Raw genomic sequence first — 15573 nt, forward strand, 5'->3', positions numbered from 1 at the left:
CCAAAGCCAACTTCGCTGTTCTAATAGTCTCTGCGATGTGATCCCAGAAATGTTTTCTTCTGAACAGATGACTTCTAGACGTGAACCGCGGTGTCTTCACTTAACCCCAGGTTAACTAATCGATACATATCTGCTTGCTCTCTTCACCTTCACATCATCGACTCCCGAAGCAGTTTCTACTTTCTGGTGCGCTTGAATTTTCATATTTTTTGTGATATTTGAAGCCGTCTCCTTCCCGTTTCTTCTCAGTTATAATAAAAGAAATTGCTCGAATTTGTTGTGAATCTCACTGTCCTCCCTTTTCAGCTTCCTTATTGCAGCTACTACAATTTCCGTTTCTCTTTGAGTCAGCGACTTGCACGTTTCGGATCACTGTATTCCCTGCAGCCACCAACAAGTACAGTCTGACACTATCACTCCACTGGGGTGACATTTGCACTGTGCCTTTGTGTATTTCGTTCATCGCAATTATGATTCTCATCGCTGCACTTTGGCTGACTTTTGGGTGGTTCACTGGTTTGTGTTGGTTTTAGATATGTTCGTGTCTGTTATAAAATGTGCACTACGGGTGACAGATCGGGATGGGCATAGTTTCGTCAGTGGGCGTGTTCAATGAAAGTAGAAAAATTACAGATGGGAAGGAACCTCCTAGAAGACCATCGCATGAAGGAGTCTTGTTTATCTCTGATGTTACTCAGTGGAACACAGGATGGCACGTTACGATATGCAGGTGCTACCAGCACGCCGAGTGCTAGAAATCGGTGGCTGTGAGGAACCTTGACCAGATCTTTCATGTATTAAATCCTTATTTTGTTTGTCGTTCAGGACGATATTGAATTAAGGAGAATGTTTCCACAGTTCTAGACAGACGATCATTTCTGCGAAGTGATTGCCTCGTGTGATGATGTACATAGCTACAACGGCACTTCTGTTGCCTTACACAAAGTTACTGATGAAACGGGAATCATTAGCACCAGTTACACATTACAAGATCTCGAACTGTTAAGTGTTAAATACTATCTCTCAGTGAATGGATCATTTGCACTATGAAAACCATGTTATCTCCATAGTATGTATTAAAGACTATTAACATACATACATACATACAAAATCATTATAGACTGTTATGCCTTTCAGCGTTCAGTACTTCCAGGGGTAACGACTATCTGTCGTTTCATAAATACATTAACATGTGTGGTTCTTATTTCCAATTACTTGTCGTACAGCACTAGTCGTTTATAATGTTGTGAGTTTCTGACAGCACGGCGCGATTCTTACTAAGTGGACATTTTAGGTCAACAGATGTATAAAAAGGCAGTGCCACAACTTCTTCAGACGACAGTGCTCCAGGCATAGTGGATTTGATCTTGGTTTGAGGAGCATCAGCATGTACTTCAACTTCTTCTCTGGCCTATTCAATCACTCGAAGCACTGTGGTACGTTACAGCGACAAGACTTCATCGTCTCTGAGGCAGCTCGGTCAATATTTCATGTCGGCATTTGTTACTTATTACTATTTTCAGTTATTGGGTGGTGGTAAGGAGGTATTTGTATTTTATGAGGAACTAAAATTGGGCAGCCATCAAGTAATGGAGCAAAAGAACGAAAAGGGTCGACACTTCGAGAGATGAAGGTATCGGCTAAAGAAAGGGAAGGGGGAGATGCAAGTCTCGTCAGGTATCGAAAATGTAATATCGCCGTGGTCGGACAAGAACGAGAGTTAACCAAGGATAGATGAAAGTGAGGAGCCTGACAAAATTATGTGGAAGTAATGCCAGGACTCAGCTAACTTCCCCACGGTCACTAAGTCACGCTCCAAAATGAAGAGCTCCTGGGGCGCATTTTTTTATCCTCTTACGATTGGCAGGGAATACCATGGATGTATTCTATGGTCCCTACCCACGGGGTCGTACTTATCGGGAAAATAAAACAACAATGTTGTCGCAACCTCAAAACACACGGAAAAGAATTACGAAACTTGAAAATGTTGAAAATATACCGAAAGCGATGACTGTGTCTTATAAGGGACAAACTATTTATTAATAGAATTGAAAGAATAAGTATAACAAATCAGAATAGAAATACCGCGGTGCGTAATGATAGGGAATACAATTCAATACAGAAGAGCGGAACAGAATGTGGGAATGCACGTAATAGAGTACAGGTGCAGGAAGGAGTTGACTGGCAGCACACGGCGTATCGCCATGAAGTACCAGCTTCGAAACATCAAAGTTATCGGATTTAAGACTGGAGCACGAGATGACATCCAAGACTTCGTTATAAATTTCCACAAAGTGCTTCAGCTGCCTGTGAAAAGCGTAGATAAAATTGACATCGCTCCAATTCGTGGATCTGTGAACATATTCCGATCTCATTTACATGGACCTGGTTGACTTCATGTTAGCAATATGTAATACCAGTTTGACGAACCGCTCATGTGGTAAGTTGTTGCCATCAATAGAACATCAGTGAATATTGTTTTAATAGGAATACCACTGGGAGACCATCCTCTATTAACAAAATCAGAAGCGGTCCGGCACTTCTAAAAATTGAAGGTACCGGAAAGATAGAGAATCCCCACGACGGTCGTGATTATGAAAGAATCCCAAGGCCGTCGGTGTCGGACTAGAACAAGTGTTGACCCAGAGAGGTCGCACAAGAAAGATAAGAGAGAGGAGCCTGACAAGAATTTAGTGGGGAAAATGCCAGGCTCAGCTAGAGGAACCGTGGTCGTCAAACCACGGTCTCAAGTGAGATCCAGTGGTTGACCTTTTAGTGTCCTCTTACGGCAAACAGGGGATAACGTGGATGCTCTTCTAACTCCCATATCTACTGCGGGTCCTGAAGGCTGAGGTTCGAATCCCGCTCTATACTGGGTTGATATTTTCATCCAGAAATGCGCGTGTTGTCAGGAAGTCCATCTGGCCGTAAATCTGAGGCGAAAACCAAAATGAGTCTGGGGTGTTCCAGTGACCTCGGAAATAACGGGGATAATCTGAAGAAAAATAAAGTGTTATGGATCGAGTGTACGACACTTATGTCCTGTGTTTCCAGGTGAGCCTGTTCCCAGCAGTTGGTGGCTGCAGTGACCTCGGAAATAACTGGGATAATCTGAAGAAAGATAAAGTGTTATGGATCTACTGTACGACACCTATGTCGTGTGTTTCAGGTGAGCCTGTTCCCAGCAGTTGGTGGCTGGCTGGTTTCCCGGAAAACAGTGCTGGTAGGAAGTGCGCCCTAACTGTCGGGCCAGCTCTGCTGCTGAACTACTATTGTGCTAATCTCCGGTGCTTCATCTGCGAGATCCCGCTGTGAACAGATCTAATGTACAGTGTTGATATATAAAAAGGATACTTGTAATTTACTCGTGACGTTCTTTCTCCTGTTTCAACACTAACTACACGGAAACTTTACAGAACAACGAGGTCATCAGTCGTGTATGTTCAACGTTCCCTTAAAAACAACAAGGTAATCAGACATCTAATGTTCTACCTTTCTTTAAAACATCAAGGTCATCGGACATGTAATGTTCTACATTCCGTTAGAAACAACAAGGTCATCAGACATGCCATGTTCTATATTCTGTTAGAAACAGCAATGTCGTGAGACATGTAATGTTCTACCTTCCCTAAAAACAACAAGGTCATCAGACATGTTATGTTCTATATTCTATTAGAAACAACAAGGTCATGGGACATGTAATGTTCTGCCTTCCCTTAAAAACAAAAAGGCCATCAGACATGTAATGTTCTGCCTTCCCTTAAAAACAAAAAGGCCATCAGACATGTAATGTTCTACCTTCCCTAAAAACAACAAGGCCATCAGACATGTCATTTTCTATATTCTGTTAGAAACAACAAAGTCGTGAGACATGTAATGTTCTACCTTCCCTAAAAACAACAAGGTCATCAGACATGTCATGTTCTAAATTCTATTAGAAACAACAAGGTCATGGGACATGTAGTGTTCTGCCTTCCCTTAAAAACAAAAAGGCCATCAGACATGTAATGTTCTACCTTCCCTAAAAACAACAAGGCCATCAGACATGTCATGTTCTACATTCTGTTAGAAACAACAATGTCGTGAGACATGTAATGTTCTACCTTCCCTAAAAACAACAAGGTCATCAGACATGTGATATTCTATATTCTGTTAGAAACAACAATGTCGTGAGACATGTAATGTTCTACCTTCCCTAAAAACAACAAGGTCATCAGACATGTGATATTCTACATTCTGTTAGAAACAACAATGTCGTGAGACATGTAATGTTCTACCTTCCCTTAAAAACAACAAGGTCATCAGACATGTCATGTTCTATATTCTGTTAGAAACAACAAGGTCATGGGACATGTAATGTTCTGCCTTCCCTTAAAAACAAAAAGGCCATCAGACATGTAATGTTCTACCTTCCTTAAAAACAACAAGGTCATCAGACATGTGATATTCTATATTCTGTTAGAAACAACAATGTCGTGAGACATGTAATGTTCTACCTTCCTTTAAAAACAACAAGGCCATCAGACATGTCATGTTCTATATTCCGTTAGAAACAACAAGGTCATGGGACATCTAAAGTTGTACCATTCCTTAAATACAACAATGTCATCAGGCATGCAATTATCTACGTCCCTTAAGAACAACAAGGTCATCACACGCATAATGTTCTTCCTTCCTTTAAAACAACAAGGTCACTAGACACGTAATTTTCAACCTTCCCTTAAAAACGACAAAGTTATGAGACATGTAATGTTCTACCTTCCCTTAAAAACAACAAGGTCATCAGAAATGTAATGTTCTACCAACCTTTAAAAACAACATGGTCACCAGACACATAATGTTCTACCTTCCCTGAAAATCATCAAGGTCATCAGTCACGTAAAGTTCAGCTTTCCCTTAAAAACAACAAAGTTATGAGACGTGTAATCGGTTACCTTCTTTCATAAAATACAAGGCCATCTGGCATATGTAGTGGGCATTGAGGTTTCACACCATTGTTGATAGAAGTGTGCAAGTGTGGTTTTCTCTACTGTCTCTCGACTCGTTCGACACTTTACTCAGGGACCGTCATCATTCTGAGCTCAAATGCAGAGCTGATAGTCTACTTACAGCGATGAAACGACTGCGAACAGAGCGGCATTCAGTAAAGATCTCCATGATTTTGAACGTAATACACGAACCGGAAAACGCATGAGGGACATGAATTCCCCGCAATCCCCCCTGTTTTATGGTGAAAATACCACCAGGTACCGTTCTAAGACATTCCCAGGTAAAAATAAAACACGGCGACTAAGTGCTACTGTCGAGGAGCAGCCTCCTGAATTGTGATCCACGGCAGACCGTCACACACGTCAAGAAACCTCGCTCATCGAAGGCCCGCAAAAGTCTCCCATTATCCATCCCTACAGGCAGCTTTCAGAGGCCATTTGTTGGGCATAATCTTTACCTGGCTTGGCAATTGGAATCCCAGTGCCCTTACGCCATATGCTGTTGATCAGTCACTCAAATGGTTAAGGAATTTGTACGGCCCAGGAGACGCTTTGCTGCACTCCCCAAGTCCATCTCCATGAAGGGCGCCTGAGATGCTGTGCCACAATCTCGCGCTTTATAGCCAAAACTGAACATACCTGCCGAAAGTGACGGGAGATGCAGATGAGTAGGTGAATTGTGTACTCCGACGATACGCGGGAGTTCTGCCCACACTTGCGACGATGGAGTACGTGCCGTCACGGAAGACACATACTATACCTGCCATCTCGAATCCTTTAGGCCGTAGGTGTTTAATTACTATTTGTTTGGTCATCTGACTAATTGCGAGAGATGCCGGAGGAGGAAACACTTGTTTGTTCTGCCGCAGTCGCAATTCCCAGCGTGGTTTTCAACAGATCCGCAGTCACTTGGCGTTTGGAAAATTACGGCCAGTTTTCCCATGAGGTGGGCCGTGTTTCGGCACTTCGGACTGTCTTTGTTATCGCCAAATGGTCACGATCCATTTGGTGTGGTGATGTTATCTGAGACTGCGTTACATTGAAGAGCTAGGGAAGGAACACAACTGGAAAGTACTCCAGTGTAACTACGGGGGATCCAAGACGAATTACGTACTTCAGGTTTCAAGACAAAAGTAGCACAACCTAAATTCAGCAAATTGCCTGCATCACTGAAATCTGCAGGACTCCCAAAGTGAGGGCTGGTGCTGTTCAATGATGAAAGAGATGAAATAATTCTACTTTCCTACTTAAAACGAAGTTAGAACTGTTGGTCTTGTCGTTCCGTTTTCCTGCCACTTACTGACTCAGTTGGTTCCATGGAGCCTTGAGGAACCTGAGGAAGCCTTTCCTTGACCTTCAGGTAGACAGTGGTCAGGCGGGAGAATTATATTTCCTTTTTGGGTTGATGTGGTTAGGCTTGAGTAAACAGGTGCTGAGATGCACAGTTCCACTGACTGAACTCTCGGAATGTTCTCGTTAGAGGAATTTTGTACCGTCTTTTTGACATTGAACATTGCTGGGTTTAGGATGTTTCTCTATCAGTAAGCTTACAGACTTCCACTCTGCAGCTTTCCTACAGCCTCTTGAGCTTCTGCGGGGCAACGTACGTCTGACACTAAAAGGGCACTCTTCAATTTTTATTGGCATAGCAATAGTCAAATGGCAGAATTAACGGCCTGTTTGGGTCACAACCGCTGTGGGTGGAGGCGATTGATAACAACCAAGTTAATCCTACCTTTCGTAAGAGGCGACTAAAAGGAGCCCTAGAGGTTCTTGACTTGGGATCGCTGGTTGACGACCATTGCACACTTAGCTGAGTTCTAGCACTGCTTCAACTTACTTTAGGAACTCTCCTCACTTTCATCTGTCATACCCACCTTCATTGGCCAACACTAGTTCTTTTCTGACCCCTTAGGTATTAGGTATCAGGGCATGCGGTGTCTTTCATTTTCAAGGCTTCGTGGCCCGTGTCTTTCTTTCGCTGATACCTTCATTGTTCCACATTATCAGTTTAACTTCTGTTTAGTGTTAATAGAGGGTGGTTAAATTAAAACCACCTCCACCACCACCACCACGACAACCACAACCACCACCACCACCACCACACCCACCACCTCCAACACCACAAACTCCACCACCACCACCACCACCACCACCACCCCATGAAGCACAGTTTCCACGCTTAGTACAGATGGAGGATTGTTGTGTGTCGTTATTGTAACAAAAGTAAAACCAACGTCTTCTACTTCAGCACTGACTTTCTGTCGGATTGTCACTGAAGAATTAGTGAACCTGAACGTACAGCCAAATGTTACTTTGCTCTTCTTAAAATGGTTCATCTTGAGCAGATGCCGAAGTAGAGCTTTACGGTGGTTTTTGGGGAACTGTGATCAGAGACACATTTCGGACAGAGGTTTAACCAGCCCGAAAACTCGGTTCTGACGGATATTTCACTTTAACTTCTGCTTAACGTGTCCGAAGGCAGTGACTTCTATCTGAAGCATCATTGTTTTCGGAAGCAGTTTCTAATGTATTTACAGTCACGTCGTGGCTTTTCAGTTTCTGGAATGTCCGATTTTGTCCGAGTGTACAGTTTTCAGCATTCCCAGCAAAGACGACACATCACATGACACAGGGGGTGATATTAGCACTACGCCCTGAACCATTAGTCTCTTGGAAACCGAGGATTTTATTACTCTCAGTGGAACACAGCTGTTTTCTAGCGGGATCGCCTATAATATTGTCGGTCTAGACCCACCTCCTAGTTGAAGACAAGCAGATGATCTTGCTTTGCCGAGCAACAGGATCATTTTCCGCCAAAGAGCAAACAGCGACCCCAGAAACTACTGCGATATTCTGAAGAGAGGAAAATTGCATGGATCTACTGTGCGACTCTTTGTGGCGGTCTGGTGAGCCGGATAACAGAGCAGCTCCTCAGGGCTGCGGTCTCGATCTTTAGCCTTCATTTTCGTTTTTCACAAGATAATCTCTGACATCTGGGGTCTTTGTGTCGCTGTGATGAATTGTTACATATTTCTATTTAAATGGAAACAATTAATTTTTATGAATCCAACCTTGTCCGTCTCAGTAAGAGAGAATGTATAAACAGCAGACAGGTCCTAAATACTTTCAAAGTTGCTTTTTCGCTAAATAGCAAACGGTACTTTCTGCGAGATTCCTCTGCAAGCAACACATCTCCTCAGAACTAATAACAGCTCAGTTTGTAATGAAGTACACATGTCTTGAGCTTTCCGCCTGTAAATTGTTTAAAACTGGTGTCACGTTTCTCTGTAGGAAAATCAAAGTTTCGCTCTGTACGTCTCTCAGTCACGGCCGTCCATCATCGGTCTCGTGACTGACTAAGATCATTGTTCTAGCGGTGAGGCGTTGAACACTTGCTCGTAGGCCTGAGAGGAAGACTGTTATGCTACCGTATTGAGGTGTGGTGTGTAAGGTGTCCGTGTATTGTGCGACGTGTGGGCGGTAGAGTGGTCCTTAAAACCCATACTTACCAGTATTGACACTGAGACCTGCACTGTGGATAGGTAACAGTCCGACCATCCATTCTAATCTTACATCGCAGACTGCGTGTTTGTATGTAAACATTGTCTGGCGATCCATCTTATCTCCACATCACAGCCTGTACAGTTTCTTGGTAACAATGTCTGGCCGTCCATACGTATATCACAATACAGTCTGCACGGTATCTTGGTAACATTGCATGACTATCCACCCACTATTCACATCACAGCCTTCATGTTGGCCAGGTAACATCGCCTGGCCGTCCATCCACATCTTACATCACAGCCTGTACAATTTCTTGGTAACATTGTCTGACTATCCACCCATTATTCACATCACAGCCTTCATGTTGGCCAGGTAACATCGCCTGGCCGTCCATCCACATCTTACATCACAGCCTGTACAATTACTATGTAAAGTTGGCTGGCATCCACCCATACTTCACATCACAGCCTGTACGGTGGCTAGGTAACATTTTGTGACCATCCATCCATACCTTATATCACAGACTGCACTGTTGCCAGGTAACACTCTCAGGCCATCCATCCATACTCCATACCACAGCCTGTACAGTTTCTTGGTAATATTTTCTCGCCATCAACACATATTCCACATCAGAGGCTGTACAATTTCTTGGTAACATTATCTGGACATGCATCCATACTTCACGTCAAATCCTGCATTGTTGCTAGGTGACATTATCTGGCCATCCAGCCATATTCCACATCACAGCCCATGCAGTGTGGCCGTCAACCAATACTTTACATCACAGCTTTCATGTTTATTATTTAATATTTTCTGGTCATCCATCGATACCTTACACCAGAGCCTGCACGGTTGCCAGGTAACCTTGTCCGGTCATCCACCCATACTTCAGATCAGAGCCTGCACAGTAACGGGCGATCAACCCATACTTCATATCACAGATTTAATGCTTGGTAGGTAACATATTCTGCTCATAAATTCTCAGCCTGCACGTTTGTTAGGCAACATTGTCCAGCTATCCATCCATACTTCATAACACAGCCTGTATTACACTAGGTAACAATTTCTGGCCGTCTATCCGTAGTTTACCTCACAGCCTGTACTGTTACTATGTAACATTTCCTGACCATCTATCCATAGTTCACATCGCAGCCTGCAAAGGTACTATGTAACATTGTCTGGCAAACCAACCATAATTCACATTATAGCCTTCGAGTTTGGTAGGTAATATTTTCTGGCCATCCATCGATACTCCACATCACAGCCTTCACGTTTGGCAGGTAATATTTTCTGGCCATACTTCCATAACTAACATCACAGCCTGCACCATTAGTAGACAAAACATTGTCTGGTCATCCATCCATACTACACATCACTGCCTGTAGAGATTCCTGGTAACCTTTTCTGGCCAACCACGCATACTTCACATCACATCCAGCATGGTGGCCAGGTATTATTGTCTGGCCATCCCCTATACTTCACATCACGAACTTAATATTTGCTACGTAACATTTTCTGGCCATCCATTCATCGTAATACCACAGCGTGCACGGTTGTTTGGAAACATTGTCCGGTCATCCACCATACTCCACATCACAGCCTGTACACTTTCTCTGTAACATCGTCTGGCCATGCATTCATACTTCACAACACAGCTTGTATAATTTCTAGGTAACATTGTCTGTCCATGCATTCATACTTCACAACAAAGTCCGTACAATTTCTGGGTAACATAGTCTGTCCATTCATTCATACTTCACAACACAGCCTGAACTATTTCTAGGTAACATTGTCTGTCCATTCCTTCATACTTCACATCACAGCTTGTACACTTTCTCTGTAACATCGTCTGGCCATGCATTCATACTTCACAACACAGCCTGTATAATTTCTAGGTAACATTGTCTGTCCATTCATTCATACTTCACAACACAGCCTGCACAGTTTCTCTGTAAAATTTTCTGCCCATTCATTGGCATAGCAGTAGTCAAATAGCAGAATTAACGGCCTGGTTGGGTCACACCCCCTGTGGTGAACAATTTCTGGGTAACATTGTCTGTCCATTCATTCATATTTCACAACACAGCCTGAACTATTTCTACGTAACATTGTCTGTCCATTCATTCATACTTCACAACACAGCCTGTACAGTTTCTGGGTAACATTGTCTGGTCATGCATTCATACTTCACAACACAGCCTGCACAGTTACTCCTGCATATTGTCTGGCCATCCATCCATACCTTGCATCACAGCCTGCAAGTTTGCCATGTAATATTGGATGGCCATCCATCCACACATCACATTACAATCTGCGCTGTTCCTTGGTAAAATTGTCTGAGCATCCATCCATACTTCATATCACAGCTTTCATGTCTTGTAGGTAACAATTTCTGGCCATTCGTCCATCCTTCATACCATAGGTTCCACGGTTACCACGTTACATTCTCGGGCCATCAACGCATACTTCACATCACAACCTTCAATTTTGTAGGTAATACTTCCTGGCCATGCATCCATACCTTACATCACAGCAAGAATTGATGATGATGCTTGTTGTTTAAAGGGGCCTAACAGCGAAGGTCATCGGCCCACGGCAAGAATTGTTACTGGGTAAAATCACCTGGCCATCCAAACATACTTCACATCACAGCCTGCGCAGTTACTGATAACTATGTCTGGCCATCAACCTATAGTTAAAAGCACATCCTTATTGTTTTCCAGGTGACATTTTACGGCCCTCCACCCATACCTTACATCACAGTCTGCACGATTACTAGGTAACAGTTTATGCCATCAATCCATACCCCACATCACAGCCTGCAAGTTTGCTAGGTAACATTGTCTTGCAATCCATCAATACTTCATATCACAGCCTGTACAGCTGCTCGAGTTACGCATTTGTCGACTTATTTCTGATGATCTCCGGCCATAAGACTTTTATGTCCAAAGAAAGTACGAATATAATTTTTAAAGGTAAACAACTCCATCTTGAGCTAACACGATACATATGTTTATTATTATCATCTTTATTATTAATACTTGGAGTTAACTCTCCGGTGGTCGCGCGGATCACAATTGGAGATCCATACTTTCATTGTGATATGAGGCTGTTCTGTGCTACTTATTCAATGAATATGATTGTGCATTGTGAAAAGAACTCTATTTTCTGTACAGTGTAATATTATTATGTGTGCATTTTTAAGATAACCTGAAAAATTACTGGCATTGTGATTTGTCTCACTCACTCCCTCCATTACCTTCCTCAATGTCTGGTTCATAGATTTATTTTCTCACAGTCATCCAATTTGCTCCTATATACCAATAAACTCATGACACGGGGCTTAGGAACTGAGATTAGACACTGTAATAAGATACGAACAAAGTCGAAAGAAGTCACGCTAGTGGTCGTACTGATCACAGTTGTGATGCACAGGAATAAATTGTTTTATAACGCAACGGCCATCAGTCAAGGGTTAGCAGACTCCTGCGTGTCAGAGAGGGGTCGAGGTGTGAGGAAGGTACACAGATGCTCAAGGTCAACAGTCATAACAAACTGTTACCCATAACCTTCGAACATTCACCTGAAATGAAATATGTTATTTGAATGATATAGCAAAATGCCTACATTCACGCTTAATAGTTAATAAGTAATATTTTCTGGCCATCGATCCATACCTTACGTCAGTGCATGCTCGTTTACCTACTAACTTTGTCTGGCATTCAATACATACTTCACATCACAGCCTGTACAGTTGCTTTAGTTACACAACAGGTTAACGTTATGAGCCCAAAATCAAAGTGAAGTGGAGGCGAACAATCGAACTCCTTGAAAACACTAGTTGGGCTCGTGGCCCGACGATACAGAGGCTAAGTAATGAAGTGACTAGCTGGAGAAAATCTTTACGTCACAGAATTTAAAGATTGAAAAGGTTACATAATTCTAGTCACCTCAAAATCAACATGAGAGGGAAGTCGAGAGAGTAACTCATTCTCTATTCCCTAATGAAGTTTAAGTTATATACAGCTGTTAGAAATTTCCTTTAGAAGTAGAACTTAACAATTTATGATACATTGTTCAATTCCGAAACCTTCCCTTCGAGTTAGCTTTCACTTAATACGGATGGACTGTCATTACCTGTAGATGCTCGACGACTGGCGAGGCCCCGCCTCCTTTGTACACACACACTAGACTAGAGCGATTAGCAAGACAAAGTGGCTCGAAATGTGGGAAGCTTATACACTCAAGAGGAAGGTTCCCGAAAACACTGAGGTAAAGCCCAACAACCCCCCCCCCCCCCCAATTCTTATTGGATAATTTTCATAGGTACATGAAAATCCCTACTGGTTGAAATAAATATATACATTTCCTATTGGTCAATATTGGAAGTCGGCGGTCAGAGACAGAAGTGTAGTAAACCATTGAACAAAACAACACAAAACGTAATCAACTCAGTTTTAGAAACCTAGGAAAAACAAATATCTTCAGATTTTTTGTAGTTCCTTTTTAATAGAGACATCTATTGGGGGAAGTCCAAATTTCTTGCACTAATTGTTGCCATCTACAATTTAAGATGTCGTTCTACAATGCGCATGATTTAAATGAGCGGGGCAGGTGTACACACCGGTACTCATATTTCATGATTTTTGTATGAAATATTGTAAATTGAACATTATCTCACTTTGTGGACAAGGCGATATTATTCTTAAACTTCAATCATCGGTGAATCACCTAGAATTATACTTCAATGCTACCTTCAGAGCATTAATACACAGAGTGAATGTTGCAGCGAGAGGCCAATATCATTATCAGATCATCGGGGATTCGAAATAGGTTCTGAGGGGATATATGGTTAATTGTCAAACAGTGGCATTCGGAAAGGTCATGAATTCGGAACATGGGAGGTACTTACTTAGCTGCTCTGGTTAACCGTAAATTACAATGAAAACCGTGGACATAAATGGATATTTACAGCGGAAGTCCTTCCTGAAGGTGACCTACCATAGATTACAATCCCATTATGATCGTATTTTTGTAAGTATTTCTTTTTTAATGTCAATTATTTATTATTATATAAGGAACATTTATTTTTCCAATTACCGCATCATATTATTCGGATTAATGGTTGAGGGTAACATTTGAAAGTTCTTCATACGGAAATGTAGCCTAATTTTAAATATTAATGAGAATGACATCTAAAATAAACACTTCATAACTTTCACAAACAGCTGTAAAAACTGTATTTACCATTCTTGGTGTACTGAAATATATCTACACCAAGCAATGCGCAAACACAGCAAAATACGGACAGAAACGGACACGAGTAGCGTACAGCGCCACCAGATGAACTCTCAGGAGCAAAAGATAAACAGGTAACAAGAAATGTTCACTTATCATCAGTCGGAAAATACACAATACACTGGTTGTACATGAGTCTTTTATAACATGCTGCTTCAACAATAATGATCATAATAATAAAGGGATACATAAAAAGCAACACAGGTGAAATTTCACTCCACCTACTAATTTCGGCTTGGTAAAGCCACATTTGAAATAGGCCTATAAATAGGAACCGCTGAAGAAAAGAAACATCCTGCTGGTAAAATGTGGTGTGGGAAATTAAGAATTGTTGGTACTGAATTTGGCTTCATTTTAATTCCCACATCAAGAGCTTCGTTATGAAAACATTCCGGTGAGAAATGCTTCGAGCATAATGTTGAATGCTTGGCAGGCAAGAAATTCTCCCTTCTTAATGCAATTACCCATATTCTTCCTTGCCTCATTAGCTTGAAAACTGAAATCAATTAAAGCACAATATTCATAATTACAGCACCCGGGAAACTGAAACTGTAACCAAAAAAATAAATTACACGTGATTTTTCGTAATATACAGACACCTGACAACGACTTTATAAAGCATATAATCCTCTCACACCATCGTAGTTTGTCATTATATACGAAACCACAGATTAATTTAGGTAAATGTTAATCTTCTGCTCCCATCGAATTGAGCCTCATTTGATCATAATAAAACTTTATTGAATATAAAAATGTGAATTTTTTCATACAGCGAAATTCAGTGCTCTTACAGCAGTATTTTGACAAAGACCGTCAAAGAATATCCTTAAGCCACTCAAGTTTTCTTAAAATCACGTTCTCTTGGGGGCAATAAAACAATTATCTCGGCGAAAAACAGTTCACCAGTGCGCACTAGATAGCGTAGAAAGTAGGACAACCCAGCCAGACTTGTGGGAATTTTCCGCTGGTTGCGAGACAAGGAACCACGGAGCAACGAAGAGAGAAGTTGGAAATACCTTCCTGAAACCCCTAAAAATGAAGTGAAATCGTCCAGACAGACAATCATCAAAATACCTCAGCCAATGAAAATTCGCCATTCTAAGTATTTCAGTGTTAGCGCTCTGTTTCATTAGTCACGATAGGCTATCAATCGGAAGTTACAGATAATTTTGTGGGAATAATACTCCGATTTATAAAGCGTAAATAGTGGAGGAAGAAAATTTATTAGATGTGTGGCCGACAGTTAATAGAGTGAAACACGGGACAATCAGTATTGCCGCCATTTCTCAACCACGTCACACAGTCCGAAATATTCCAACCCAAGCCGTCGGAATTATTTCAAATTCAGTGATCAACTTTGCAACCACGATACAATAATGGAACCGCTATATTGGAATGTTCCAAGAAAATGAAAAGTTAATAACCCATGATGTAAAATTATAATTTATTATAATGCAATAATTGGTGACACTAAGTGTCAGTAATAAACATTTAAATGGTGGTTATTAAACTATTGTAATGCACTTTACATCAATGATGATCGAAATAACAATTAAGGCATTGTCAAATGTAAGATGAATTAGTAATGTGATAGTTAATTAATTAATTAATTTTATAAAAGTTCATAATCATTTAGAATGATAGTAAACTTCTGGAAATCTTCCAAGCTGGCATTAGAACAAGATTTCAACACGTTTCCAGCTTGATAGTCTATGTTTATATTGTATTTTATCAGTCAGTAGAAGTAGGGGAGATGTAGGCGTCCCAATCCACCTCGTCA

At 41.5% G+C, this 15573-nt stretch overlaps 1 protein-coding gene across 1 annotated transcript in view; it reads left to right on the top strand.

Moving 5' to 3' along the window:
* LOC136886680 (hemolymph lipopolysaccharide-binding protein-like) overlaps positions 1-3358 on the top strand; it is a 51187-nt gene extending 47829 nt beyond the window's left edge. The window contains exon 6 of the mRNA XM_068230579.1: positions 3170-3358. Coding sequence (XP_068086680.1) covers positions 3170-3315 — 146 coding nt within the window. The 3' untranslated portion in view covers positions 3316-3358. The remainder of the gene's footprint in view (positions 1-3169) is intronic.
* Positions 3359-15573: the final 12215 nt, after the last annotated feature.

Source organism: Anabrus simplex, chromosome X (genome assembly GCF_040414725.1).
Source record: "Anabrus simplex isolate iqAnaSimp1 chromosome X, ASM4041472v1, whole genome shotgun sequence".
NCBI lineage: Eukaryota > Metazoa > Arthropoda > Insecta > Orthoptera > Tettigoniidae > Anabrus > Anabrus simplex.